The sequence below is a fragment of the Vicia villosa genome, linkage group LG2, assembly GCF_029867415.1.
Source record: "Vicia villosa cultivar HV-30 ecotype Madison, WI linkage group LG2, Vvil1.0, whole genome shotgun sequence".
NCBI classification, from domain to species: domain Eukaryota; kingdom Viridiplantae; phylum Streptophyta; class Magnoliopsida; order Fabales; family Fabaceae; genus Vicia; species Vicia villosa.
The window spans coordinates 155,079,228-155,104,847 of NC_081181.1; the positions used below are offsets into that span (position 1 = coordinate 155,079,228).

General features: G+C 35.6%; 4 protein-coding genes across 6 annotated transcripts; 2 read left to right on the forward strand and 2 right to left on the reverse strand.

Annotated features, from left to right (window-relative positions):
• Positions 1-824: 824 nt before the first annotated feature.
• Positions 825-15,779, reverse strand: LOC131652593 (ribonucleases P/MRP protein subunit POP1-like). 3 transcript variants are annotated; one of them, XM_058922498.1, is made up of 13 exons: positions 15,644-15,779; positions 15,376-15,481; positions 9,108-14,834; positions 5,422-5,891; positions 5,128-5,224; positions 4,931-5,044; positions 4,607-4,852; positions 3,949-4,067; positions 3,334-3,855; positions 2,920-3,028; positions 2,237-2,817; positions 1,322-1,489; positions 825-1,226 (listed from the first exon to the last, which is right to left on the reverse strand). In XM_058922498.1, exons 4-13 carry the CDS (start codon positions 5,880-5,882, stop codon positions 1,028-1,030), a joined length of 2,616 nt encoding a protein of 871 aa, XP_058778481.1. In that variant the 5' UTR covers positions 5,883-5,891; positions 9,108-14,834; positions 15,376-15,481; positions 15,644-15,779; the 3' UTR covers positions 825-1,027. The 3 variants fall into 3 exon arrangements, with proteins under 3 accessions (XP_058778481.1, XP_058778483.1, XP_058778482.1); XM_058922500.1 differs by lacking the exon at positions 9,108-14,834; XM_058922499.1 differs by lacking the exons at positions 9,108-14,834; positions 15,376-15,481; positions 15,644-15,779 and adding an exon at positions 6,026-6,195.
• LOC131652595 (uncharacterized) lies at positions 14,603-15,253 on the forward strand. The gene has a single exon (XM_058922502.1). The coding sequence runs from the start codon at positions 14,687-14,689 to the stop codon at positions 15,251-15,253; it is 567 nt and encodes a 188-aa protein (XP_058778485.1). The 5' UTR covers positions 14,603-14,686.
• On the forward strand, positions 15,544-16,111 carry LOC131652596 (uncharacterized). The gene has a single exon (XM_058922503.1). The coding sequence runs from the start codon at positions 15,551-15,553 to the stop codon at positions 16,109-16,111; it is 561 nt and encodes a 186-aa protein (XP_058778486.1). The 5' UTR covers positions 15,544-15,550.
• Positions 16,112-16,471: 360 nt separating this feature from the next.
• On the reverse strand, positions 16,472-20,638 carry LOC131652597 (DNA-directed RNA polymerase II subunit RPB7). Its single transcript, XM_058922504.1, has 6 exons — positions 20,485-20,638; positions 19,851-20,149; positions 19,694-19,744; positions 19,380-19,445; positions 19,199-19,267; positions 16,472-16,835 (listed from the first exon to the last, which is right to left on the reverse strand). The coding sequence occupies exons 2-6, from the start codon at positions 20,130-20,132 to the stop codon at positions 16,773-16,775; spliced, it is 531 nt and encodes a 176-aa protein (XP_058778487.1). The 5' UTR covers positions 20,133-20,149; positions 20,485-20,638; the 3' UTR covers positions 16,472-16,772.
• Between the last annotated feature and the right edge of the window lie 4,982 nt (positions 20,639-25,620).

Here is a 25,620-nt window from a genome sequence, read left to right on the forward strand (position 1 = left end):
GAAGACTCAGGGTAAAGGTGTAAATGAGATCCATTGTACTACAAATGACAAGGAGTATAACTTGATTTCAAATGATGAAAATGTTGATTTTATTGAATTGATGGATGAGAAAAATGTCTCTCTCAATAGAGACTTGAACGTGGAAACTGAAAACCTTCCTTGTGCCAACAGAATGAAGAGAACTCGTGATAAAGATCATGTAGTGAAGGTAAATGACAACATTGATAATAATGTTCGTGTTCATGAAGAATTAATCTCTAGGAACAATGGTGTTCATACTGGGATTATTCAAGCTATTGAAAATACTACTGAAGATGCTGATCCCTGCAATCAGAATAAATGCTATTCCCATGAATGCATAATTGTCCGAAATCAACAGGTAGAGATTCAGAGTCTAAATCAGCTCACACAGGCTTAGATTATTCAAATCAAAACATATTTTAAAAAATCAAAATATTTAAACCAATCAATCACAAGACAGTTTTTATAGCATCAAAGCACAAACCTCAATTTAAATTCAATCCAATCCTTCTCAACCTTCACTCCCTTCAAAGAAAACAGGTGCTGTGAACGGGAGGCGTCAAAGATGATCGAGTAAAAACTGCTCCCTACCAAGATAAAAGAGAAAAGGAAGAAGAAACACGTGAAGAAAAGGTTAAATTGCCCGAACTGAAAAACTAATGCAGAAAATGCTGTAAGCAGGAGTTCCGAATAATTGTAGAACAAGCCACGAAGCACATCAATAACAGTATATGCAGTGGTCAGGAAAATCCAGAGATTTTCATAGTAAGGAAGAGCTAGAAAAACTACCAGGCTCAGGTTTAAAGTAATTACAAGTATGGACAACTTCAAATGTATTTTTTATTTAACTTCAAATGTTTTGATTGTACAAATATTTATAAAACTTAAACTACACTATTTTTCTCTATGATGTTGCTTTCCCCTTTTTCAAATAAAGAATATTTGCCAACTTGGCCTATCTGTAGCAATGTAACTTGCAGAGTTCAATCTAAAATAAAATCTCAATTTACAAAAAATCGATGTCATTTTCCTGATATTCTAGGACAATAGAAGCAAGTGCTAGCCTATAAGCAACAGATCTTAAGTTCCTGACAAGTACATATATTTCCGTCCTCCTCTGCTTTAGGGGCATCTCCTTCCACTGTTCTGCTCTTAAATCAGATAGTAAAACTGCCTCACAAAATCCCTGTGCTACAAGCCTTTTGCTGCAATGATATTGCACACGGTAAGATTCTCTACAACAAGGTACATAATCAGACTATTAGAAAAGAATAGGAATCCAAAAGATACGATTCCAAACCTTCCTTGAACACAAGCTGTCGTGACAAAGCCAATAGGCCACCGGTGAGACTCTCTACCAATTGAATCATCTGGTATCTGCATTCCCCATTTACCAGAGGAATTCTCTTTGAAATATGATCTCATAGCAGACTCAGATAGTTTAAGTCCCGCTTCACTTTTCACTGAGCTGCAAAACATTCACAATACATATACAATGTATTAAGTTTTAATATTAGTATGCACTGATGGTCCAAAATTTAGAATAAAATACTCCAACCAACCCATATTGCCTATGTCGAAAACCTATCCCAAACCCCTCACTTTTTATAATTATCCTTTGCTTATGTTCAATATGTTGTGTTATACAGTTATACTTATAGTACTTAAGAGTTGATAATTAATAGTTTGCCATTATTAATGTGTGGAAATGACTAAGAATTGACTAAACAACTAACAAGTAACAGCCCTGTGAAAGTGAACTTAAAAAATTGGTCTTATGTTCTATAAAACATGAAGGATTTTAAGTAGATTCTAAAACCAGAAGAGAAGCCGGAGTAATTTACATTTACTCTAAAATTCAATATCTATTTCAAGCGCAAGAAAGAAGAATCTATTTTTTTATTTTCATCCGGATATCATAGCATGAATGGAAAAAAAATAGAAAAAAATCAAATTTTATTTTGTTAGCTGCAATCCTTCCCCACACTACACCCTAACTAATTCAGAAACTCACATAAAAATGAATGCTACGATAAATCACTGGCAATCATATCTTGTTATCTCGTAGCCAAACAAAACATCATGTTTGACAAATAAGTTAATAAACAGCAAATTTTACAAGAATAATGGTCAACTCTTAATTTCCAACCAACAAATATATAATTATTATTATTATCAATAGAACAAAAAATTCATAATTTCAGTGTTAAATTACCTTGAAGTCCATAAAGATATATCAGAAGGACGTGGCGCACAAATAACTGCCCCCTCTTCAAAAAAGCCTTCCTTGAATGGGTGAAGAAGAACTCTTATAAAACATAGCTTATGGTCATAAATGATAGAACTTCTATGGCTCATATCAAGCATTAGTTCTCCCTTAATAAACTTAGAGATTCTGGCCTTTCCATCTGCTGCATAAGGAAATAATAGCAATCGACCAGTTTTGGTTTCATTGAGTAATGTAGTCAGCATACAACCTGTCCTAGCTAAAGTTCCATCAAATGAATTGTCGGAGTCAAAATATGAAATTTTAAAGTTGTCAGGGCAAGACTTTGATAAGGAATTAGCATTGGTCAAATTTTCCCCAGCTGAAAGGTCTAGAGTCTCCATTGAGCTAATCTCTTTGTTGAAAGTAGTGTGTATAATACCCCATGGAGGCAGGATGGGAACTCTCAAATTCCTTACAGAAGGAGGACGAAGGTCTTCCTTTTGATTACATTCGGCAGCTTTAGCAGCCATGAAGAATGAGTATGCCTTGCAATCCGGGAAATCTTGAGGGAAAAACGGTATCCCCAACTATATAACGAAGAAAAAGTTTCAAGTAATATTCAATACTCAATACAAAAAACAGAAGAATCAAACTGTATTTTTAGTGGTGTATGCAGTGCAAATACTTACATCAGATGCAATCCACTGCTTTTCTCGCAAACCTATTGCATGTGCCCCATTAGTGACAAGTGGAATCCAGAAGGCTTTAACCCAACTTAAGCGAAGTATAACAGACCATCTAGAAGATAATCACAAAAGCATTCATCATATAGTTATACAGTACATATATGAAAGGTTTTAATTTTAATATTCAGGCAATGCAGTGCAAGGAGCATGTTTGATCAATTGATCTTTGTAACCCCTTAAACTTACGACAAGTTATCTCATTTTCTTCTAATGTGCCCAAAGCAAGTGAGCACAAATATTTATCCTTTGCTTTCAAAGAAAAAAAAAGCCAATAGTACTTGATATATATTCATAAACAACATTAGTAATTTCAAATAAAATAAAATAAAAGGAAAAATATATTGAAGAATAATTTACCCCATGGTCAATTCCTTCATATCATTTTTTAAAAGCAGAATAGGGCATGTTCTTGAGCACGGCCCTTTGGAAGAGTTCGCCTCCCCAACATTTATGTCATCAAGGCAGAAGTTAACCATGCGTTCACGGTGCTTCTCCATAGAAAGAACACTGTCTTCCACTGGAGGCTTCAAGCCTCTGGTGGTAGCATACCATAGATCATCAACATCATACTGACTATCTCTAAATTCTGACCAAGATAAAGAAGTCATGTCTTTGTTCTTTCCTAACATTCCTCCCAAATCAGCAAGCTCTTTGCAACTAGTTTCTTGTGCATCACTTAGAGCCTTAGTTGAAATTGGCTCCGTCTGAAAAACAGTCTTTTTCACAGGTAAATCCCGAGGATCCTTAACAGTAAGAGATAACATTGCACGAGAAGAAAAATGTTCCTCATTTTTCAGTATGGAAGACTTTGTATTCTGAGAAACATGGTTTTCTTCCATAGTCACGTGTTGCTTTAACTGCCAGTGATTTTCTGAAATACTGTCACGCAAACATCAGCTATTTTGCTTCATTAATGTCGGTTAAACAAGTAAAAATTAAAACAGAAGCACTTTTCAAATTTAAACAACAAACCTACTAACGGGATGCAATATCTTCTGTAGAAGTCGAAATGTCCCTGATCCCATTAATTCCAATTTTGCAAGTTTACCCTCAAGAGAAGAACAGCTGATCGAGATGCCTCTCTTTTCCATCTGAATAATAGTGAAGATGAAAAAACATATAATGTGAGTTCATATGCAGTTTACAATTTTTAGTTCTTTTACATAGAAATTAAAACCTTGGACAAACAAATTTAACTTGGTGATTTATCTGACTAATTATCTCATATTTTACTTTTTTTTTAAAGAACTGCCATCTGGAAGGAATAATTGTTATTGTAATTTCAAGCAAAAGCTTTTTTATCATGATACAACATTTGAGGAATAATCAATGACAAGCTAGTGACATGCAAGGATTTATAATCATCTGAATCTTTCTACTCAGACATAAATGCATTTTATGTCCCAGCTCCCAGACATGTTTATATTGGGACAAAATGGGCCAAAAGTCTTTCAAATAGGCAAAGTGATCAGAAAATAGCACAGTAAAATGAAATTAATTGTTACATAAACCTACATGAGTAATTAGCTCACTAGATTCTCCTTGCTTTCACTTCATCCAGTACAAGAAAAATAATCAAAATAAAATGCAATTGAGATGTCCATATAAGAATCTAAAGAAGAAAATGAACCTCTTTCTGGCAAGCAAGTTTTAGACAATCATATCCTTCTTCAAAGGCAGATGCATGGATCCACACCCAAAGGTGCCTAGAAGAAGAAATACACTCCAATCTTTCTGACTTTTTACATAAATCAACATCAGGGATAATTTTTTCATCACTGACACCTAGGTCTTTAATATTTTCTTGGAAAGTTGGTCGCCACATATAAGTTACAGGAGCAATGGCCTGAGAATCCGGTGCTCCAACTTGATGAAGCTGTCAATAAAGAAAAGTTAATTTTGTTTGACAAAACAACATGGCTCTTTCAACTACAACGGAAAAAGGAACACTCACCATTGCAATTCCATAGGTTATACCAGAAAGAACGGAATCATTGTGATTTCTGGGATGTGTTTCTTCTGTGGGAGAGGGCACAAGTACCATTCTTAATACTGAAACTAACGAATCCTATAAACAGAACAACCTTAAATAAAGCTATGAGAACTAAATAATTATTTTCAAAGGCTGAGCCTACGATAATTATAAACTACCTCCGGACCCTCCAATTGAACAGCAGAGTAATAGCTTGCATCGTGTACCAGCACCCCTTGTTTGAGCTTTTTCAACAACGCCCTCGAACCTTTCCCTCTAAATAAACAAGCAAAATCTATGTTAGCACTTCCAAAAGATGTAAAGCACGCAAATACTTGTAGCATTGCAATAATCCAGTTCAAATATATTGCAACTAAGTGATGCAACCTTGTACAATGAAATTAACAAGATTCAAATTTATCCATTGATTCTTTCATCAGTTTCTCTTTAGTCTTTCATATAAAAAGACCAACCTTCCATGAAGACCTAGAGGAAGGTGGTAACCCCACAATTTGGTCATGGAAAACCGCTTTGCATGCCAAACATGTGTTCTCAGCCTCTTGGTTCCATCCCCAGAAGAGCAGAAGCCACTCTCAGGGTTACTCTTAAGTTCATATCTTCGACGAACACGTCGAGGAAGCTGCATTACAGATTCCTTATTCAAAACTGATTCAGCATTGACTTTATCAACTATCCCCCGTTTTTGTCTCTTTCTTCTGTGCCCCTTTCTTGCAATTTGGTCGTTAAATGATGTTGTTCTTCTTCTCTTATTCCTTTGAGACTTGTAATCATTGCTTAATCTATTTTCAACAATACATTGAAGGCTCTGAAGCTCAGGGGCACGGGATTCTGCAAACTTCTGCACATTTATTTTGCGAGGTGGTGCTACCACGGGTGCTGAAACTTTAGGCTTTTTAGTTCCGTCTACAACCATTATTGAGAGCTAAGTAGAAAGAAAAAAGAAAATAGAGTTAGTTTACGTTGTACAAAGATAAACTACACTCTATCGGCTTAATTTAACATTCAAGCAGAGATTTGTTAGAGACAATAATGAACATTCAACAATAGAAAACAAACCTAACAGAGAGAGAATAGGAGAGGTGGAAAGAGGATAGTATTGAGAGAAAGAGATAATGTACGGAGGTTGCTCGCAGAGGAGGGAGGTGGCGGTCGGGGAGGAGTGTGAGGTGAGAACAGAGAAGAAGAAGAAGAAGAAGAGTGCCGGTGGAAGAGACAATAGGGTTGATGAGTTTAAGTGTACATTCTGAAACGGAAATTTAAAAAGAGATACTACAATACATTAATTTTTATTATTAAATGCTTAAGGTAAAAAAATTGTAAACATATTTAAAGATATTTTTTTAAGAGTAAAATATTTCTTTATTTATTAAATACTGAACAAAATATTTATTCATTGGCAATATATTAAATGTATGGTAAATTTTTAACAATCCTTTTAAATTTAATATTAAAAAATTATTTTAATTTTACGGTTGAGAAGTAGGTTGAGTAGAGGGAAACACTCTTTTGATGCAACGGCAAAAGCTACAGAATAAGGAAGCGGGGAGGACCTGCAAGGTTAATACTCCAACGTCTAAGTCAGTAACATTTTAAAATTGTAATTTGAGAGTGAGAATGAGATAATTGTTACAAGGGTTATTACCATTTTTGCCCCCTGCCATATAGGTCATATTTGGTTTACCCCCCTGTAAATTTTTTTTTTGCAAAAGTAACCTTGCCATTACAAGATTCTGTTTAGAATAACCTTGGGGTGAAATGGCACACGCCCTTAGCATATGTGGCATGCCCAGTGTCATATTTTTTTGTTTTTCATTTATTTTTAAATGCCACCTATACATACTAATGCCACATCATCATATTAGTTAACATATAATATTTACAAAATCATTTTGGTTCATCTTCTCCACCTTCTCTTCTTCTCCTCTGCAGATCGCAAAATTAGGGCTGGGCAATGGGTGGAAGCAGAAATTCATCAATTGGAAACTTCAATGGAAGAGAAAAACCAAGGTGTGGTTGCAATCTTACAATGAAGATGTGGGTTTCGAAGACACATGAAAACCCTAATAGAAAGTTCTGGAGATGCAAAAACGTTGGAAAGGTATTTGTTCTTCTTCGTCATTTTTGATATTTTCCTCCAAAATCTCATTCAACCCTAATTTCTTTACTCAGAGCGATGATTCCTGCGACTTATTCATTTGGGACGATGAAGTGGAAGAGATGTCATTGAACAGTCAAAATCATGCGTTGTTCAGAGATGAAGAACTGGTTAGCTATCTTAAGGAATATGGGCATGAGTTTGGGAAGGAGTTTGCCTCAGAATTTCTTAAACAGTCAAGCTCAAAGAAGGTGGACAAACTGAAAATGCTGCTGCAGATTGAAAGGAAGAAAAGTTTTTGGATGATGGTTGCTCTTTTCACATCATGGGCATTTTTTGCTGTTTGGTGTAAAATTAGTTAATTGAACTATCGTTTTAGGGTGATTACAGGTCATTGTAATGTTCATGTACGATTATGTTATTCTGTTTTGCTGTATTGATAATTCAGTGTGATGTTAACAATGTAATGTTACTTCTACTTTAATGAAAAGTTGCACATTATGTATCAAACATATGTTGTTATAGCATTACAAAAGCCTTAAATAGGTCTTAACATACTGTCATAAGCATAGATCAGATCTTAACATTACAAAACAAAAAACATTTGTCTCAAACATACTGTCATAAGCCTTAAATTGGTCTTAACATTACAAAACAAAAAACAGAATAGTCTTAACATTAAAAGGACAATCTTGCAACTTCATTCAATTCACTGAGTCAAAGATCTTGCAATGTCTTCCCAAGATCTCAATGTCCTTAGACATGTCCCTAACTTATGCTCTGCAACAACCTCGGTAGTTTCTTGAGTCAAACTTCCATCTCCATGCCCTACTTGGTGTAATACCAATTGAGTATGATTTTCTCATGTCCTGAATGATATCTGCAATCCTCACCTTCTGACTGCTCTGCATCTTGTTTACCACAGCTTTTGCAACCCACTTGAACTTAGCACTTCTATTGTTTAAAACCCTAGCACATGTGTGGGTACCCATGTTTTTATTTGAAAAGTCTTACTTCCACCTACTTTTGAGCATAGACCTAAAAACCCACATTTACCCTTGCATTCCACCCTCACTCTATCCTTTTCATTCTTCACAAAGGTAATTTCTCTTCCATTCAAAACTGACCATTCAATTAATGCATCCTTGAAATCAGTTAAGGAATTAAATTCCATTCCAAGCTTAAATTCGTAGTCCTTGCCTAGTTGCTCCTTCATATACTTTTCATACTTGGGCATAGCTTCATCTTCAAATGCATCTGGATCAGAGCTACCCAACTCATCACTCACATATTGGTCTTCAACCCTATCCCTTGTTTCACTACCACCTGTTTTAACTCTTTTGGCCATATGATTAGGTACAGCAGCAATACATTTCTCCTTCTTTGTAGGCAATTTCTTCATAGGTGACTTGCTAACACACCTCTTATACCTAAATGACTTCCCATTTAATTCAACTCTATTGTTATCTAACTTGGGCTGATCTACTTCAATGAATTCAAACCCATCATCCATGGCAGTTGTTCTTTCATCCTCTGAATCATCAAACCTAACCTTCAATGCATCATCATCACTCTCTTCCTCACTTGACTCAGATTCTACACTCAGGTCCATGCATTGGGGCTCAACCACCTTCACTTTGATGTCCTTCACATCATGCTCAACATATAGATGTCCTTCAGTGTTGTTAGCAACTGCAAAAGTAGCAACATCTGAGGCAAGATCATCCCTTTTAACTTCAACAAATGATTCATCTATACCTTCGAGTTTGCTCCAAATCCTAAATGAATCACTTCTGTATCCCCAGTCAAGCACCAGTTTCAAAATGTCTCTAACACCCCAGTTTTCGTTATCAATATCAGATACAGTTGTTTGAACCCCACCCCTATAAAACATCATATTTTCTCTAACAAACTCCCCTCCATGATGAAAAATCACAGCGAACTTAGTCATTATCTGTTTCACAAACCCTTTTAATTACAATCCCGAAAACCCTAAATCAAAAAACTACATCAATATGCTAAAATGGAATGTAAATAACATACCTTAGGTTGCGATTCTTCGACGAAATGCAGCGATTCTTCTATGAGACGCAGAGATTCTTCAATGAGACGCAGAGATTCTTCAGTGGAGCTCCTTGGAGTTCTTCAATGGTGGTTCACGATAGGGAAAATGTTGAGGTGTAGAACCAAAATGATTTTGTAAATATTATATGTTAACTAATATGATGTGGCATTAGTATGTATAGGTGGCATTTAAAAATAAATGAAAAACAAAAAAATATGACACTGGGCATGCCACATATGCTAAGGGCGTGTGCCATTTCACCCCAAGGTTATTCTAAACAGAATCTTGTAATGGCAAGGTTACTTTTGCAAAAAAAAATTTTACAGGGGGGTAAACCAAATATGACCTATATGGCAGGGGGCAAAAATGGTAATAACCCTTGTTACAATTAGTGGTGGCATGATTTATATACTCAGTTGGTTTAAACCGCATTCATCCAATCTAGTGTGTGATGTGGAAGGTCGTTTGATCATATCCAACAGCGAAAAACAATTGGAGTTGGGATCTAGTATCTCATGTCTCAAGGAAACGCTACATGTCCATTTGTTTGGCTAGACAGATGTTTATACTAGGCCTTGGTAATTGGGCAATGCCGCTCTAGGTCTTTGGTTGGTCTGAAACAGTTGCCATCCAAGTCCTTATTGTTACTTGGTAACACAAAGATTAAGATTGTCGAGTTTCCCTCCATTGTTGTCCGTGTTTTCCAGAAGAGCCTTTGCTTTGCGGATGTAAAAGTGGAAAAGTCTAGTGAGTGGGACTAGGTAGCCTCACAAACATGCGCATTACATGATAGTCTCGTCACTAATACATTCAGTGATGTTCTTCCTACGTGTGGCTTCAGGTCCCTAGAGTAGGGATTGGTGGTGCACATCTAGAATGCTCGAGTATCATTGTGATCTTGAGGTTGATCTCCCACAGTTGAGTTCATCTTTTATGTCTTCCTTCTTTCTAAGTCGTATATTTGTCACTTTCTTCTTCTAATATAAGGATGTATCTTTACTACGAATGGTTCTGCATTTTACTTCTCGTAAAATTCCCTATGTTCTCCCATGGATTTAAGTAATATTTTTTTATATAATTAATCTACCTCTTCTTCTTAAATTTCACATTCCTTTGTTGCTCCTAAGCTTATATGTGGTTTCTTCATTGTCCCGTTTGCTTCTACCTTTGCAGTTTGTCTAAGGAAGCATCACTTATTTTATCCCTCACTAGATGACTTTTGTGGACTTATCTAGTGGGGGATGAAATAAATGATGCTTCCTTGCGCACAGAAGTGATGACTCAGAGGTGGGGGATATGGTTTCTCCAACGGTTACAATACACCTCCCTACGTGAACGTTATATAACTTAATGATAGTTTCGACTCTAGGAGTAATTTTGATGGTGGTGGTAATGAATCTAGAGTTTCCCAACATGGCAAGGATCTAGAGGAACCCATAAAGGAGGATAAGGGGCTAACCCATTTAAGATTGACGTTAGAGAGGTTTTTCGTGGTTTCACTTTCCTTGAAATGCTTATGGTATACTCGGAAATAGTTAAGGATTACTATGGTAACTTGTTAGGTTTTGGTTTGGTTGGGTGCATTTTGTTAAAACAAATTTTTCAGCAAGATGTCTTGACATGCTTGTACGACATCGTGGCGTGCTATAGTTTTATTTTCACGGAATATTTGTTTCAAATTCTCAGAAGATTTATTTTGATTCAAGATGCGTAAATGAAGATTTGATTCTGTAAAGATTCGTTTCAAGCATGAGATATCTAAAGATTTGTTTCTCAAGATTGGATGTCAAAACATTTAAGGAAACATTATATTATTTTTAGGGGTGGCAAACGGGTATGCCCGTCCCGTTTAGGCCCGGCGGCAAAAAAACGGGACGGGGCAGGGCGGGCATAGTTAAGTATGCGGACCTAAAACCTTGGCCCGCCCCGCAAAAAAGTGAGGGCGGGCTAAGCCCGCGGGCACTACATCTTTTAAGCCTAAAAATGCAAAAGTATATGTTAATTTCCATGCCCGCAAAAGTCCGCATGAAAAATAAAACGGGGCGGGGCGGTCACATAAAAGGGTGAGGGCCTAAAACCTTGGCTCGTCCTGCACTAAAGTGCGGGAAAAACGGGTCTGCCCAACAGGCCGGGCCCGTTTTGCAACCCCTAATTATTTACCTGATTTTGAGCAGAAGATTGTGCAGAATATTATGCAGAAGAATGTGTTGCAGATGTCGAAACATTTAAAGGAACATCGGATTATGTTATAGAAGATTCTGCTGAATATTGTATTCTATTTGCTGATTATTTAGCCCAAATTGATCATCAAGCCCAAGTGTTTCTCTGGCAATAAAAAGGAAGTCTCTAAACCTAAGAAGAGTATGAGACGCATATGTAAAAGTGTCAATTATTAGGGCTTCGTTTGTTCAGTGTTTATTGTGAGTCACTCTTGAATCGTTTGATGCTAGGGATGGACTGTTAGTTTTGAGTTGTAATTGTGAATCACTCATAAGATTTTAAGCAATAATGGATTTTGTTTCAATGGAAGTATGTCTTTTGTTGGTCATTATTGATGTCATCAATGTTGTGTGATTGAGTGGAAGTGAGAGGGGTCTTATATATAGGAGATTATTAGATAGAAATTACACGGGTAGTGATTAGGTGCGAAGTTTGTAAAACTAGAGGTTGTTTAGAACTTCAAACTAATACTATTATAGTGGATTTCCTTCTTGCCTTGGATGCCCCCAGATGTAAGTGACGTTGCACCGAATTGGGTTAACAATTGACCTGTTTTATTTACTCCCTGCAATTTACTTTACATTGTTAATTGTTACTTATGTTGTTACAATGTCTTGACATTGCATTCGAAATTCTGGAAGTCCTGACATCGTATACGACATTTGTTCTTTCATGTTGTGCCAGAATTTCAATTGGTATCAAAGCATGCACCCTATTCTATTTTGGGTGAGTTCCACGGAAGATATGCTCTGGTACTATGGAAGGATATGGTATGTGTCTTGGTGTAGTTTGGTATTCCCTCTGTCCCAAATTATAAGAGAAAATGACTTTTTAGATTCATTGAATAATTAATGTATTTGGTCTATATAAAGACCAGATACATTAATTCTTCAATGAATCTAAAAAATAATTTTCTCTTATAATTTGGGACGGAGAGAGTATTTTTTATTATTTGTCCTTGAGGGAGAGTAGTAGTTTTTGCTCCTGAGCTAGTGTTTATGGGGAGATGCTGACATGATGAGCTAGGCATACATGAAAGTATTTGAATAATCTTAAGATAACCTCTTATCAACTATGTCTGATGAACTGGGCATACATGAAAGTATTTTAATATTGGTGTGAGTACTGGAATGCTACCCTTACTCTGAATTTGTTTAATGTGCAACGTACTTCTGCTAAGGCAGATTGGGGGTAGGGGCTGCTCTCGTTTCGTCAATGGAAGAACTTCAGATATTGATATTTTTAGTTGTTCCCTGAAGTTGGGACCGCATACTCAAGTTTTTGTGTTCTCCCGAAATGCTCATGGTCTTTCCCCTTAGGTCATAGCTGCCTAAATGTGAGGACATGTTCCCCAAGTATTAAAATCATGATCATTTCTTTGAGGCTCCGAATAAGAATGTGATTACACCAAAGGAAGTGACACTAGAAGAAGAGAGTTTGAAGACCTACATCATTGCTATCTAGGAGAGCTTAGGCTTTATGGAAGGAGTCGGATCTTTGGACGTACCGGTGTCTAACAAAAAGATGATACATTAAGACGTAAATGTTGGTAGAGTCGGCCAACAGTCAAGAAAGAAATGAGATCTTTGGTGAGGAGCGAGAGTTGATTTTATTATTCTACTTCGTTGTCACTTTAGTATATTTCTTAACCATCATGCTCATTATGATTTGCATATAACATGGGTGTCTTCCAAGATATAATCAATAGGAAGAAGGCATTGACAAAGACTACGCCTACATTTCCTCTAGGTTCGACTAATAAGGATGGATACATGGTGGTTTGGGGCGTTGTTAACTAGTTGTTGTTGTTGTAGAACGACAGTGAAGGTTTCTCACCTTCCAATAAGCCTTCAAATGGTACCTCTTTGCAACAGTTTTTTATCAAGGAAAAGCAAATATTTTTGCCATTATGAGGTGGGTCACCATCTAAGACGAATGATCGAATCGCAGTTCTTGTCATGTGCATAAGGAAGAAATTTATGGGCAAATCCTTCCAAACGATACACATTTGCTTGTTTACGCAAGTTATGGTGGAGATGTCATCCCAACTGTTGAAGATTTCTTATAGTGTTGGCAAGGGAATGAAGTAGGAACATGTCCCCATCATCTTGAGGCGACTCCTCGATCACGCTTTGGGTTGTATCCTTGCTAGAACTTTTCTGTTAGGCTGTGTTGAAGACTTTCTCCACTAGAAGGCACCGCTTAGGTACGAGGTCAAGAGAGGAAAACTTTGTTAAAGTTATTCTCACAAACAACGTCAATGATCTCATGTGGACCCAAGGTGTTCACTGTCGAAGTGATAAATCCAAATTTCATGGTGTATTTCGATTTATGGTTGAAGCACTCATGTCTCAGTTTGGCATTTGGGGGATATTTGCAAACACTTTAATGTGCAAGTTAATGACTTGACTACAGAAAGTGAGAGGCATTTTAGGTTTAAAAGATGTGTACCTTTATTTGATGTCTTGTCTTTCATTTTATACTCAAATTCAAGTATGGGAGACCTAGAACCTTCTGCGCAAAAAGTTGTACAAAGAGACAATTGTCCAAAAAAAAAAACAGTTGAGAATAAAGAGAGTTAAGACACAATCCTTTTGATGTGAATGAAGTTGCCTTCACATGTAATGAAGGATCTCACCAAGTGATTCAACAATCTGATATATTCATTTTCAAAATAGGAGTTTTAAACGTATAAAAAAATTGTAACTCAATTTAATTGTAAGAGATATATAGTATCATTTTGATAAACATAACTTTATTCATCCTTTCTCTTGTTTCAAGAGATTCTCAATTTCCTTCATTTTTCTCGTTTTTTCCAACTACAAAATATTGTAGACATTTTTTCTTTAATGACGCGCATTCAAAATTTTGTTCAAGAGAATTATCAACGTTAGACAAAGAGTTAGAGTAAAAAAATTCATATATTTTATTGTATGAATAATCTCTTATTTTCTTTCATATGTTTTTCTTCTTTTGTGTGCGTGTATGTGGTCTAGCGGTGAAACGTTTCGGTTTTAAGAATGTGCTCCTCTAAGATCTCATGTTCGAATCCTGCTATTTCTTTCATTTTGTCGTTAAAGTTAGTTTCTCTATTTTTCTAGCACTATTGTATGATATTTTAATAAAAATATCTGACATACTTGAGAGAGATTCAATACAAAATCCCTAATTATAACTCTATAGGGTGTGCTTAAATTTCTTGATTTTGATAGATATCCTTCTTCCATGCAACTTCCTTTCACTCTTATTTATTTATACTTTTCAATTCCATGACTTTATAAATAGCCTAATAATCAACACTTGCATGCATCCAAATTAACTCAGAAAAGAAACACCGATGATGGAGGGAGCTTTTATTTCTACCAAAGAAGAGAATATTGATTTGAACCAAATCACACTCCGACGACCCTTTCATCTTTCAGACCTTGATGATATCATGGTATGGACAACTGATGAAAAAGTGGCCAATTTCTGTTCTTGGAAACCTTACACAAGCAAAGACGAAGGCGTCAAATTCATTGAAACTATACCAACCAAGTTTCTATGGTGCAAAGCAATATGTCTAAATGATCGCGCTATTGGACGTATTTCTCTAAAATCAAGATCACCACATGATAAAAGCAGGAACAAAACTGCAGAACTTGGTTATGTTATAGCCTCTAAATATTGGGGTAAAGGGATTGCCACATGTGCTGTGAAACAAGTTGTTAAGGTTGTTTTCAATGAACTGTCACACTTGGAAAGGGTTGAAGCTTTTGTTGATGTTGAAAATGTTGGGTCTCAGAGAGTTTTGGAGAAAGCAGGCTTCCAAAAGGAAGGAGTTCTGAGAAAGTATTTGTTCATGAAAGGAAAGAGCAGAGACATGATCATGTTCAGTGTTCTTTTTAGTGATATCAAACTATGATTTGTTTGGTTGAAAAATCTTTTATATTATTATTATATTATATTTGATTCTTCAACAAAAGTATTAAAAAATATTTGTTAGCATTTCTATATACATAGTCAAGTCAATCATGGCATACTAACCTTTTTTCTTGCTTGATCCCAACTCCAAGTAATAGATACCCTTCTTCCATGCAACTTCCTATAAGTTTAGTTTTTATTTTTTCAACTCCATGACTTTATAAATAGCCTGAAATTCAGTAAGCATCATCAACACTTACATCTAAGTAAACTCAGAAAAGAAAAAAAGAGTGTTGTGATGGAGGGAACACTTATTTCTTCCAAGCCATGTGCCAAAGAAAATAGCATTGATTTAACTCAAATCACACTACGAGCCTTTAATCTTACTGACCTCAATGATGTTATGGTGTGGACAACTGATGAAAAGGTGGCTAAATTCTGCTCTTGGGAGCCTTACACCAGCAAAGATCAAGGTATCAGCTTCATTGAAGATACAGAAAGTAAGTTTTTATGTTGCAAAGCGATATGTCTTGATGATCGTGCTATTGGGTGTATGATGATGTTCTCATCTGATGATAAATGTAGAAACAAAACTGCAGAACTTGGTTATCATCTAGGTTCTAAATACTGGGGTAAAGGGATTGGTACATGTGCTGTGAAACAAATTGTTAATTTTGCATTCAGTGAATTGTCATACTTGGAAAGGCTTGAAGCTCTGGTTGATGTGGAAAATGTTGGGTCTCAAAGAGTCTTGCAGAAAGCTGGTTTCAAAATGGAGGGAGTTCTTAGGAAGTATTTGTTCATGAAAGAAAAAAGCAGAGATATGACCATGTTCAGTGTTCTTTCAACTGATCTCTAACTATGATTAGTTTGTTAGGAGGATAACACTGGAGTTGGTTTCTTCTCCATTTCCATGAAAACTATTTTTGGGTTTGTTGAGTTCCAATTCACCAATAAAATATTGTATTCACACATACAAAAAAGATTCATCTCATTCCTAATTTCATTTTAAATTGATGTTTTTAAGTGCCTTTTCAGATGTTTTAAAAAATACTAAAGTATATAAACATAGTCTCAACATCCAAGTTGGAACCAATTAGGATGTGTCATGTTGTGATATTTGCTGTTTGTAAAATTAAAGGATAATATTGAAACTAATGCTGTTTTTTTTTTTATAAATGAAGGACAATAACTGTTGCTATTATGTTGGAAACCAAAATTCATTTCAACATATGATGATAGGAAATTAATTTTGGGTGCAATACAACAGTAGTTGACATAAACAAAAATATTAACACACCAACTGTAATCACATAGAGAACTTGATTCGTCAACTAATAACTCTATGTTGCCTGGTCAGTACCAATTGTAATCACCAAGAGAATTTGTTATATCAACTAAGTAACTTGACTGGTCAGTAATTTTAAGCAACAGGGTTACACCAACATGATATATGAGATTTCAGATGTTACAATCCATGCCATGCAAACTATTCGATAGCACGGTACAGAAAGGTGCACTTAAACTGCAGCAGGATCGTTGATCACACCCAAGAAATCATCTTTTATGGTACCTATGCAGAACTGCAAAAAGGGGTAATATGTGACATTTAACAAACGAGTTGTATAAAGTATTGAAACCATAAACCATGATAAATAACTTAAGACCAAAGGAAAAACAATTTAATAGTTTTAAAATACTGAAGAGTTGCAGAAATCAGTAAAACTTTGATTCTCATCATATCATAGTCCTATGAGTGAGTGGAATGGATACATGAGCTTGGCATGTGCATGAGTATCAAAACTCAATTCTCATCACGAAATAGTCAAAAGCATTATCAAATGCTAAAACTGTCACTAGGCTGCAATGCAAGGCCATCGGTATAACGGGTCAATTAAGACATCTTACATACGCATGCTAGGGTACAGGATAATCATTTCAGGAAATAGGAACCATGATCCAACACGTAATGATGTAACATCAACAAAATGGTAGAATAATAATCATTATCGGTGCATAAAGTAACCGGACAATTAGTGATCACAATTTTCTCACAAGTTCTAGTGGGTTCTGTCATCTGTGCAGTGTGCATCTACTAATAAAGAAAAATTGCAGCACGGAGCAGTAATGATTCTTGCAAACCACAAAAATGTGAGGGGAATTTTACTACTACCTCGAGGTAGCTAGTAACATATACTTGTCACTGATCATGGTTGAAATGGGTTATCGTAATGGTGATAAAGGATTAACCAACACGGTGGTAAAACACTAGCATAATCTTATCGCCACTTTTATGATATGTGCAAATCCCTATGGCTAAGCCTATGATTTACATGAGCTCAAAGTTAAAACAAGCATAAAGTGAGGTTCTTCTCTAATAGTAAACAGACCAGCCGGAAACGATGAAAGATATATATGCCACAGTGCTATTAAAAAATTGGTTAACATGAAAGCTTTTTAATTATACGTAGATATTGACGGCAAAATTAAAACTAGAAAGTTCGCAAAACTTAACATAAATGAAATATTTACAATGATCGGTCAACATTAAAGAAGGCGTACATAAACAAGTCAATTTTTCACTTCTTTTGAAAAAACAAGTATGCCAAACTCACACTTTAGTACTTTTCAGCATGTTTTTTTAAATTAAGGTATGTGTATGTAATTGCTGTCCCAATAATTGACCTTTACAACCAAATTGACATGCAATTTTGTCCTTATCAGTAACTTTTTGCAATATCATAAGTTGTGACATAAGTTTGACAGCCCCATGAGAGTTTATCTCTTATTTAAACTTGAATGTGAGTAAATCAATAGAAAGCTTGGATGTGAGGAACTTGTATGGTTGAGAGATTGGCGTGATTGAGGGGAGGATTTCTCGTGACTGACACCAACAATACTTGTATGGTTGAGAGATTGGCGTGATTGAGGGGAGGATTTCTCGTGACTGACACCAACAATTTGTTGTGAAGGAACGTATTTCTAGTTACAACTCTTGATTTACCATTTGGTAGTATTAAAAAAATTAATTAATAACTAATAGTAAGAAGAAACACTGTAATTTCTACTTTTATTTTATTTTTAATTGATTTTTTTACTTATAGACATAGTATATTATTAATGACGTTTAATTTAATTTAATTTTCATTTTTTAAAAGTAAAATAGTTTAATTAACAAAAAAAATGACTTTTTCTTAAATAAACTATTTTACTTTTACAAAATTAAAATTAAAATAAATTAAACGTCATTAATAATATAAGTAAAAAATCAATTAAAAATAAAATAATAGTAGAAATTATATTTTTTCTTCTTAATATTAATTATTAATCAATTTTTTTAATTCTACCAAATGGTAAATCAAGAATTGTTACTAGAAATACGTTCATTCACAAAAATTGTTGGTGTCAGTCACCAGAAATCTTCCCTCTCTCAACCATACAAAAAATCTCTCAACCATAAAAAAAATTGTTGGTGTCAGTCACCAGAAATCATACAAATCTCTCTCAACCATACAAGTTCTTCACATCCAAGCTTTCTATTGATTTACTCACATCCAAGCTTAAACAAGAGATAATTTATGAGACTGCCAAACTTATGTCATAATTTATGATATTGCAAAAAATTACTAATAGAACTGAAGGACAAGAATTGCATGTCAATTTGGTTGTAAAGGTCAATTATTGGGACAGCAATTGCAATTATATACACATACCTTAATTTAAAAACATGTTGAAAAGTAACAAAGTGTGAGTTTGGCATACTTGTTTTTTCAAACGCAGTGAAAAATTGACTTGATCATTGTAAATATTTAATTTATGTTAAGTTTTGCGAACTTTTTGGTTTTAATTTTGCCATAAATATCTACGTATAATTAAAAAGTTGTCATGTTAACCAATTTTTTACTTAGATTGTTCCTAGTAAATGATGCAATATTATGCGCCTTACAATTTCAGTAGCATCCACTCGAGTCCCAATAATCTTTAGTCTCACTTCACTATCTTTCTGAATTTTAACCTGCAAAAACCAAATTATCAATGCCTTACATAAAAGAAAACACATGATAACGAACCCCTAAAACACAATTTGCTCGCTTCTTCGATGACAAGTTATTACAAATGATACATACTGATCCATCTGATGTAGTGTAGTTTGGCATGTCTCCAGACTGGAACTCCATATCATCTGGAATCAACTGAAAGGAGAAAAAGGGTCTCATGAAACAAAAATATACAATAATGTATAAGCGGAAGCATTTCCAAATACAAAGTAATGACAAAAAAATATCTTCAACTATTTATTTGTAAATAAAAATGGAAATTAATCGTTGGAGAATCTGAATTTTATAACATAAATCGTATTACCATAACAACAACAATATCTAAGGTATAAGTGTGTAAAAGATGATAGACGATTTTTGTCATAGGTTATAAAAGACCTTACATGGTTTGAAACGAAGATTTGAACTGGTCCGGCTTCAGCAAAAAAACCCATCTGTATAAACAGAACTTGACAATATAAACCACTTTAACAACACAGCAGAGTTAGACACCTAAATCAACCAAAGAGTAAACAGTAGAAAGAAAGGAATTGCATAAACCTTGTTCACCATTGTAACAACAGATTCTAAGATCTCTCCCTTAAATGGTCTGAAGACAACACATTGGTACTTAACCGGAAAGGTCACAAACCCTGTCCCATCACGAATTATCCCTTTCCCAATATTTTCAATCCCAGTAACCGCCACCACAAATCCATGTCGACCACTACAGGTGCCTTCTACATCTTTCATTAGCTTGGACACTAGATTATCGCGAAGATTACGACCAAAATAACGTGGGTGCAGTTGCATGTTTCGCTCGAGCACTATATGGAAAAACATTTTCTTTTTCACCTAACCTGAACAATTAAGAATAATATGAGAATGTTGAGAATTTGAGATAAAATAAAAGCGCTTTTCATATTCATATTGATTGAAAGAGAATTTACAAAAGTTACTATAGAATAGCTGAGAAATTTATACATAGAATCATATACACAATGATTCTAAGTTAACACTAACAACTTGTACAGTAAGCATATAAGAGAATGATTAAAACTAATCAAAGTTCATATTCAAAGAATACTATATATAAATTAAAACAGTGAAACCCTAATTGCGGCTAGAATCGGAGTTTTGTAGCGGTGCGGAAGGGAGAGGCGAAGAAGAAATTGAAAAAAGTCGCAATACGAACCAGCGGTGTGTTTTGAATTTCAGTGGCGGCTGCTACGAGAAGGAAGTGTGAAGGATACGTGTTTACAGAATAATAGGGAGAATATTTCTTATTGAATTGAACAAAAGAAATGGCTCTTAAATAGCCTTACAGAGAAAAAATAGCCCACTCTAACAAACACTAAAAATGTGGGATAGTGGCAAGAGAATAGGTAAAAGCAACAACTCACTAACAGCACTAACATTGCTTATTCTAACTGACAGTAAATTAACGTTAAATAAAAAACAATTTTAACATCCTCCCTTAAACTGAATGTTACTTAACAATCAGTTTACTATTGGCAGTTGACACACTCCCAATAGGTTGCGCAATTTCACAAAAGCATCAAGTTTCAAAGGCTTTGTCATCACATCGGCCACTTGTTCTTGAGTATTGCAGTGAACTAGTTCTATAGTTTCATCCTTTACGAGTTCACGAAGAAAATGGAATCGAACATCGATATGTTTGCTACGACCGTGCATTACAGGATTCTTAGCAAGCTTAATTGCTGAGTTGCTGTCGCAGTAGACAGTTGTTGAGCTATTTTGAGTATGTCCAAGCTTCTCCAAAATCTTTCTCAACCAAACAGCCTGACAAGCACAAGTAGATGCAGCTATAAATTCTGCTTCTGTAGTAGACAAAGATACTACAGGCTAGTTTTTAGATAACCAGGATATTGCAGCAGAGCTCAATAAAAACACATATCCCGACGTGCTTTTTCTATCATCCAAGTCACCCGCATAGTCACTATCCGTGTACGCGACCAACTCTTCATTTCCGCCCTTCTTGTAAAACACACCATAATCAGCTGTCCCTCTTAAATATCTTAAGATTTTCGTTGCTGCTTGCAAATGTAGTTTAGTAGGATGCTCCATGTACCTGCTTATGAGACTAACAGCAAACATAACATCCGGTCGAGTTGCCGTTAAGTACATAAGACTTCCTACAATCTGCTTGTAGTAAGTACTATCAATCTTCATGCCATCTTGATCCTTTTGAAGCTTCTCTCCAGGAACCATTGCATTAAAAACAGAATTACTTTTGTCCATTCCAAATCTTTCCAATACTTCCATCACATATTTTTTTTGACTAATGAATATGCCATCACTCTTTTGCATTACTTCAACACCTAAAAAATACCTCATTTTTCCCAAATCGGTCATATCAAACTCAACCATCATGGATTTTTTGAATTCAACATACATTGACTCATCATTGCCAGTGAATATCAATTCATCAACATACAAGCTTACAATTAAAATTTTACCTCCAGCACTTGTCTTAACAAACAAAGTGTGTTCATGAGTGCATTTTTCAAAGCCTTCCTTCAAAAAGTATGATTCTATGCGACTGTACCAAGCTCGTGGAGCTTGCTTCAGTCCATAAAGTGCTTTCTTTAACTTGTACACCTTATGCTCATTGTCCTTGATTTCATATCCGCAAGGCTGTTCCACAAAAACTTCTTTATTTAGTACACCGTGCAAGAATGCCGACTTTACATCCAACTGATAAACGGTCCATCCCCTTTGAGCAGCAAGTGTAAGCACTAGTCGAATGGTATCTAATCTTGCCACCGGTGCAAAGACTTCATTATAATAAACTCCATATTTTTGAGCATATCCTTTTGCTACAAGTCGCGCTTTGTGTTTGTCTATTTCTCCATTCTCATTAAGCTTTGTTTTGAATATCCATTTCACTCCAATTTTCTTTCCACCAACCGGTAAATTTGTCAACTCCCAAGTGTCATTCTTCTCTATTGATTCTAATTCCAAATTCATGGCATTTCTCCATTTTTCACTCTTCAAAGCTTCTTCAAATGAAATTGGATCAGCACCTGCAAACATGGCCATGTTAGTCATGTTTTCTTCTTCTTCTGACAGTCCTTCTCCACTTTCATAATCCCTCATCCATGCAGGTCGTCATATTATTCTTCTATTTGAATCTTGCCGACTCTCTTCAATTGAATCGTTTGAATCAGAGTGATCAAGTTCTCCTTGTATTTCTTCATTGATGCTTGTATCATTTTCTGCACTTGCAGCAGTGGCAGACTCATCTTGTTCATCTTTCCATTCTAAATTTTCTTTGATGTTTTCCTCATGTCTTTTATTCCAGTCCCAACTTTTATCTTCTTCAAAGACAACATCTCTACTAACAATAATCTTATGAGAAATTGGATCGTACAACCTGTATGCCTTTGATTCTTCACTTACTCCAAGTAGAACACAACTAGTACTTTTTCTGTCTAGCTTTGTTCTTTTTCTGTCGGGTACGTGAACATGCGAAACACATCCAAAGACTCTAAAGTATTCAACTGATGGCTTTACATCACTCCAAGCTTCTTCAGGAGTCTTGTTTTTCACAGCAACTGTTGGACATCGGTTCAGCACATGAACAGTCCAATTTACAGCCTCGGGCCAAAAATTCCTTGGAACTTGTTTCTCATACAGCATGCAACGAACCATGTTCATAATGGTTTTGTTTTTCCTCTCGGCTACACCATTTTGTTGTGGTGTATATGCAGCCGTCAGTTGCCTATTTATACCATTCTCCTTGCAAAAGTCATTAAATGCTTGTGATGTAAATTCACCACCCCTGTCAGTACGCAAGCATTTGATGAATATATTTGTTTCTTTCTCCACATGATTTTTAAAGCTTCTAAAAGTGTCAAAAGCTTCAGATTTTTCTACTAAAAAATATACCCATGTTTTACGACTATAGTCATCAATGAAAGTAATTAGGTACCTCTTTTTGCTATCTGAGGCTGGTGTAATAGGCCCGCATATGTCAGCATGTATCAACTGTAGGATTTGAGAGGCTCTCCACGTGCTCACTTTAGGAAATGGATCCCTCTGTTGCTTTCCCGCAAGGCAGTCTTTACAAATTTTAGAGGGACTTTTGAGTTGTGGCAGACCATTCACCATCCTTTTTTGCTCAAGAATCCTTAAGCCTTTAAAGCCTAAATGTCCAAATCTACAATGCCATAACTGAGTTGAGTCTTCAGTAATTGTGTTGAAACAAGCCGATACACTTGACTGAGGCTTAACCGGCAAAATGAACATTCTGTTTGAGGACATTGTTGTTTCCATGATCAAGCCCTTCTCCTTATGATAGATCTTGCATTTTCCATGTTGAAAAATGATAGTTAACCCCTTTTCTTGTAGCTGACCAATGCTCAACAAGTTGTTCTTTAGCTCAGGTACATAGAACACACTAGTAATGATATGTGAGATTCCATTCAATTGAAATCTCACATTTCCTTGTCCTTTCACAGCCATGCTGGAATTATTTCCCAACTTCACAGTTTCACTAAAATTTTCATCCAAATCAGAGAATACTTCCTTCTTACCACACATATGATTACTACACCCTGAGTCAATGAACCATGCTTCTTCCTTATCTGATTCTTTATTTTCCATGGATGCCATCAAAAGCATTTCATCTTGAAATTCTGCATAATTGACTTCACTCTCCTTGCTTGGACATTCATATTGAAAATGTCCAAGTTTATGGCAGTAATAACACTCCACAGTGGACTTGTCAAAATTTGGCATGCCCCTTCCTCCTCCTCGTCCGCGAAATCCTCCACGACCACGACCGCGACCTCTTGTTTTGCTTTCATAGGTTACTTTCAAGGCTTGCTCTTCAATAACAGGAACATTCATGCGTTGCTCATGCACCAGCAAGCTACTTTGTAGTTGGTCGACTGATAAGGCGTCAATGTCATTTGACTCCTCAATAGAGCAAACCACATAGTTGAATTTTGGAGTCATGGACCGCAAAAAAATTTTCAATAACAACAACATCTCCCATAGTCTCTCCATGAGTTCTCATCTTGTTGGCTATGGTGAGGGTTCGAGAAAAGTACTCGTTCACCGATTCTCCAGCTTTCATCTGCAAGATTTCAAATTCCCTTCGAAGTGCTTGTAGTTGTGCTCGTTTAACCCTTGCCGTTCCTTGATACTTCTGCTTCATTGAGTCCCAAATGTTCTTTGACGTTTCTTTCTTCAAGATTGTCTCCAAGATAGATCTATCAATTGCTTGAAAAAGATAATTTTTTACCTTTAAATCCTTGAGTTTCTGATCTTCAACAGTTTTTCTTTGTGCCTCAGTTGATTCTGTACCCCCAACTGCTGTAGGGATCCCATTTTCAACCAAGCTCCAGTATTCTTTGGATCGAAGGAAGTTTTCCATGAGCATTGCCCAATGATCATAGTGACCATCAAACTTTGGAATCGATGGTTGAACAAAACTGCTATTTTCTGCCACCTGCTTGAAAAGAGTGATGCGTTTCAAGTATTGATCAGGCCCCTTCTAGAGGAGCTCTGATACCAATTGTGAAGGATACGTGTTTACAGAATAATAGGGAGAATATTTCTTATTGAATTGAACAAAAGAAATGGCTCTTAAATAGCCTTACAGAAACTGAATCAGAGAAAAAATAGCCCACTCTAACAAACACTAAAAATGTGGGATAGTGGCAAGAGAATAGGTAAAAGCAACAACTCACTAACAGCACTAACATTGCTTATTCTAACTGACAGTAAATTAAAGTTAAATAAAAAACAATTTTAACAGGAAGAAGAATGTGTTTGATTACATGTTTCTGTCACCAATTGAGCGTTTAACAGAAGCTCCAAAACCAATTTTCTGCCGCGAAGTGGGTTTTCATCAAACACACGCCAAAGAGAACACTATTGATGAATAAGAATAATAGTATTTAATTTTTTTTTAAATGATTGTTAACAATTTCTTTAAATCAACATGAGTTGTTATAACAACTAAAAAACAATTCTACGCAATGACTAATACTAGTAATATCTTAGAAAATTTTCTTGCCACCCCCTCATTTATAAACGCCACCTCCAAAGGATGCATTTTTACGACACTACCCTTATAAAATACCGGATTTTTTAAATTTTATGTTCCGTATCAGACATTTTACAAGGGTATCGGATATTTGGTTGGATTTATCATTTATTGCACCTGATGATCCTTACTAGAAATTTGGAATTTTCGGTATCAGATATTTAAAAGATCCGGTAGGTATCACCAGTTAATGTTAATATCGGAAATTGAAAATATCCGATACCGGAAAATATACCTGATATTTCAAATTTC

What these genes read in the sequence shown, in the direction of transcription:
- LOC131652593 (XM_058922500.1), bottom strand. Translation starts at nt 5,882, where the DNA reads ATGGTTGTAGACGGAACTAAAAAGCCTAAAGTTTCAGCACCCGTGGTA. An exon ending in TTCAATTGGAGGGTCCGGAG is followed by an intron (nt 5,045 to 5,127) that starts GTAGTTTATAAT and finishes TTCTGTTTATAG; the next exon opens with GATTCGTTAGTTTCAGTATT. An exon ending in ATGAAGGAATTGACCATGGG is followed by an intron (nt 3,029 to 3,333) that starts GTAAATTATTCT and finishes ATTATCTTCTAG; the next exon opens with ATGGTCTGTTATACTTCGCT.
- LOC131652595 (XM_058922502.1), top strand. Translation starts at nt 14,687, where the DNA reads ATGATGGAGGGAGCTTTTATTTCTACCAAAGAAGAGAATATTGATTTG.
- LOC131652596 (XM_058922503.1), top strand. Translation starts at nt 15,551, where the DNA reads ATGGAGGGAACACTTATTTCTTCCAAGCCATGTGCCAAAGAAAATAGC.
- LOC131652597 (XM_058922504.1), bottom strand. Translation starts at nt 20,132, where the DNA reads ATGTTTTTCCATATAGTGCTCGAGCGAAACATGCAACTGCACCCACGT. An exon ending in TTGTTACAATGGTGAACAAG is followed by an intron (nt 19,745 to 19,850) that starts GTTTATGCAATT and finishes CTGTTTATACAG; the next exon opens with ATGGGTTTTTTTGCTGAAGC. An exon ending in AAATCTTCGTTTCAAACCAT is followed by an intron (nt 19,446 to 19,693) that starts GTAAGGTCTTTT and finishes TTCTCCTTTCAG; the next exon opens with TTGATTCCAGATGATATGGA.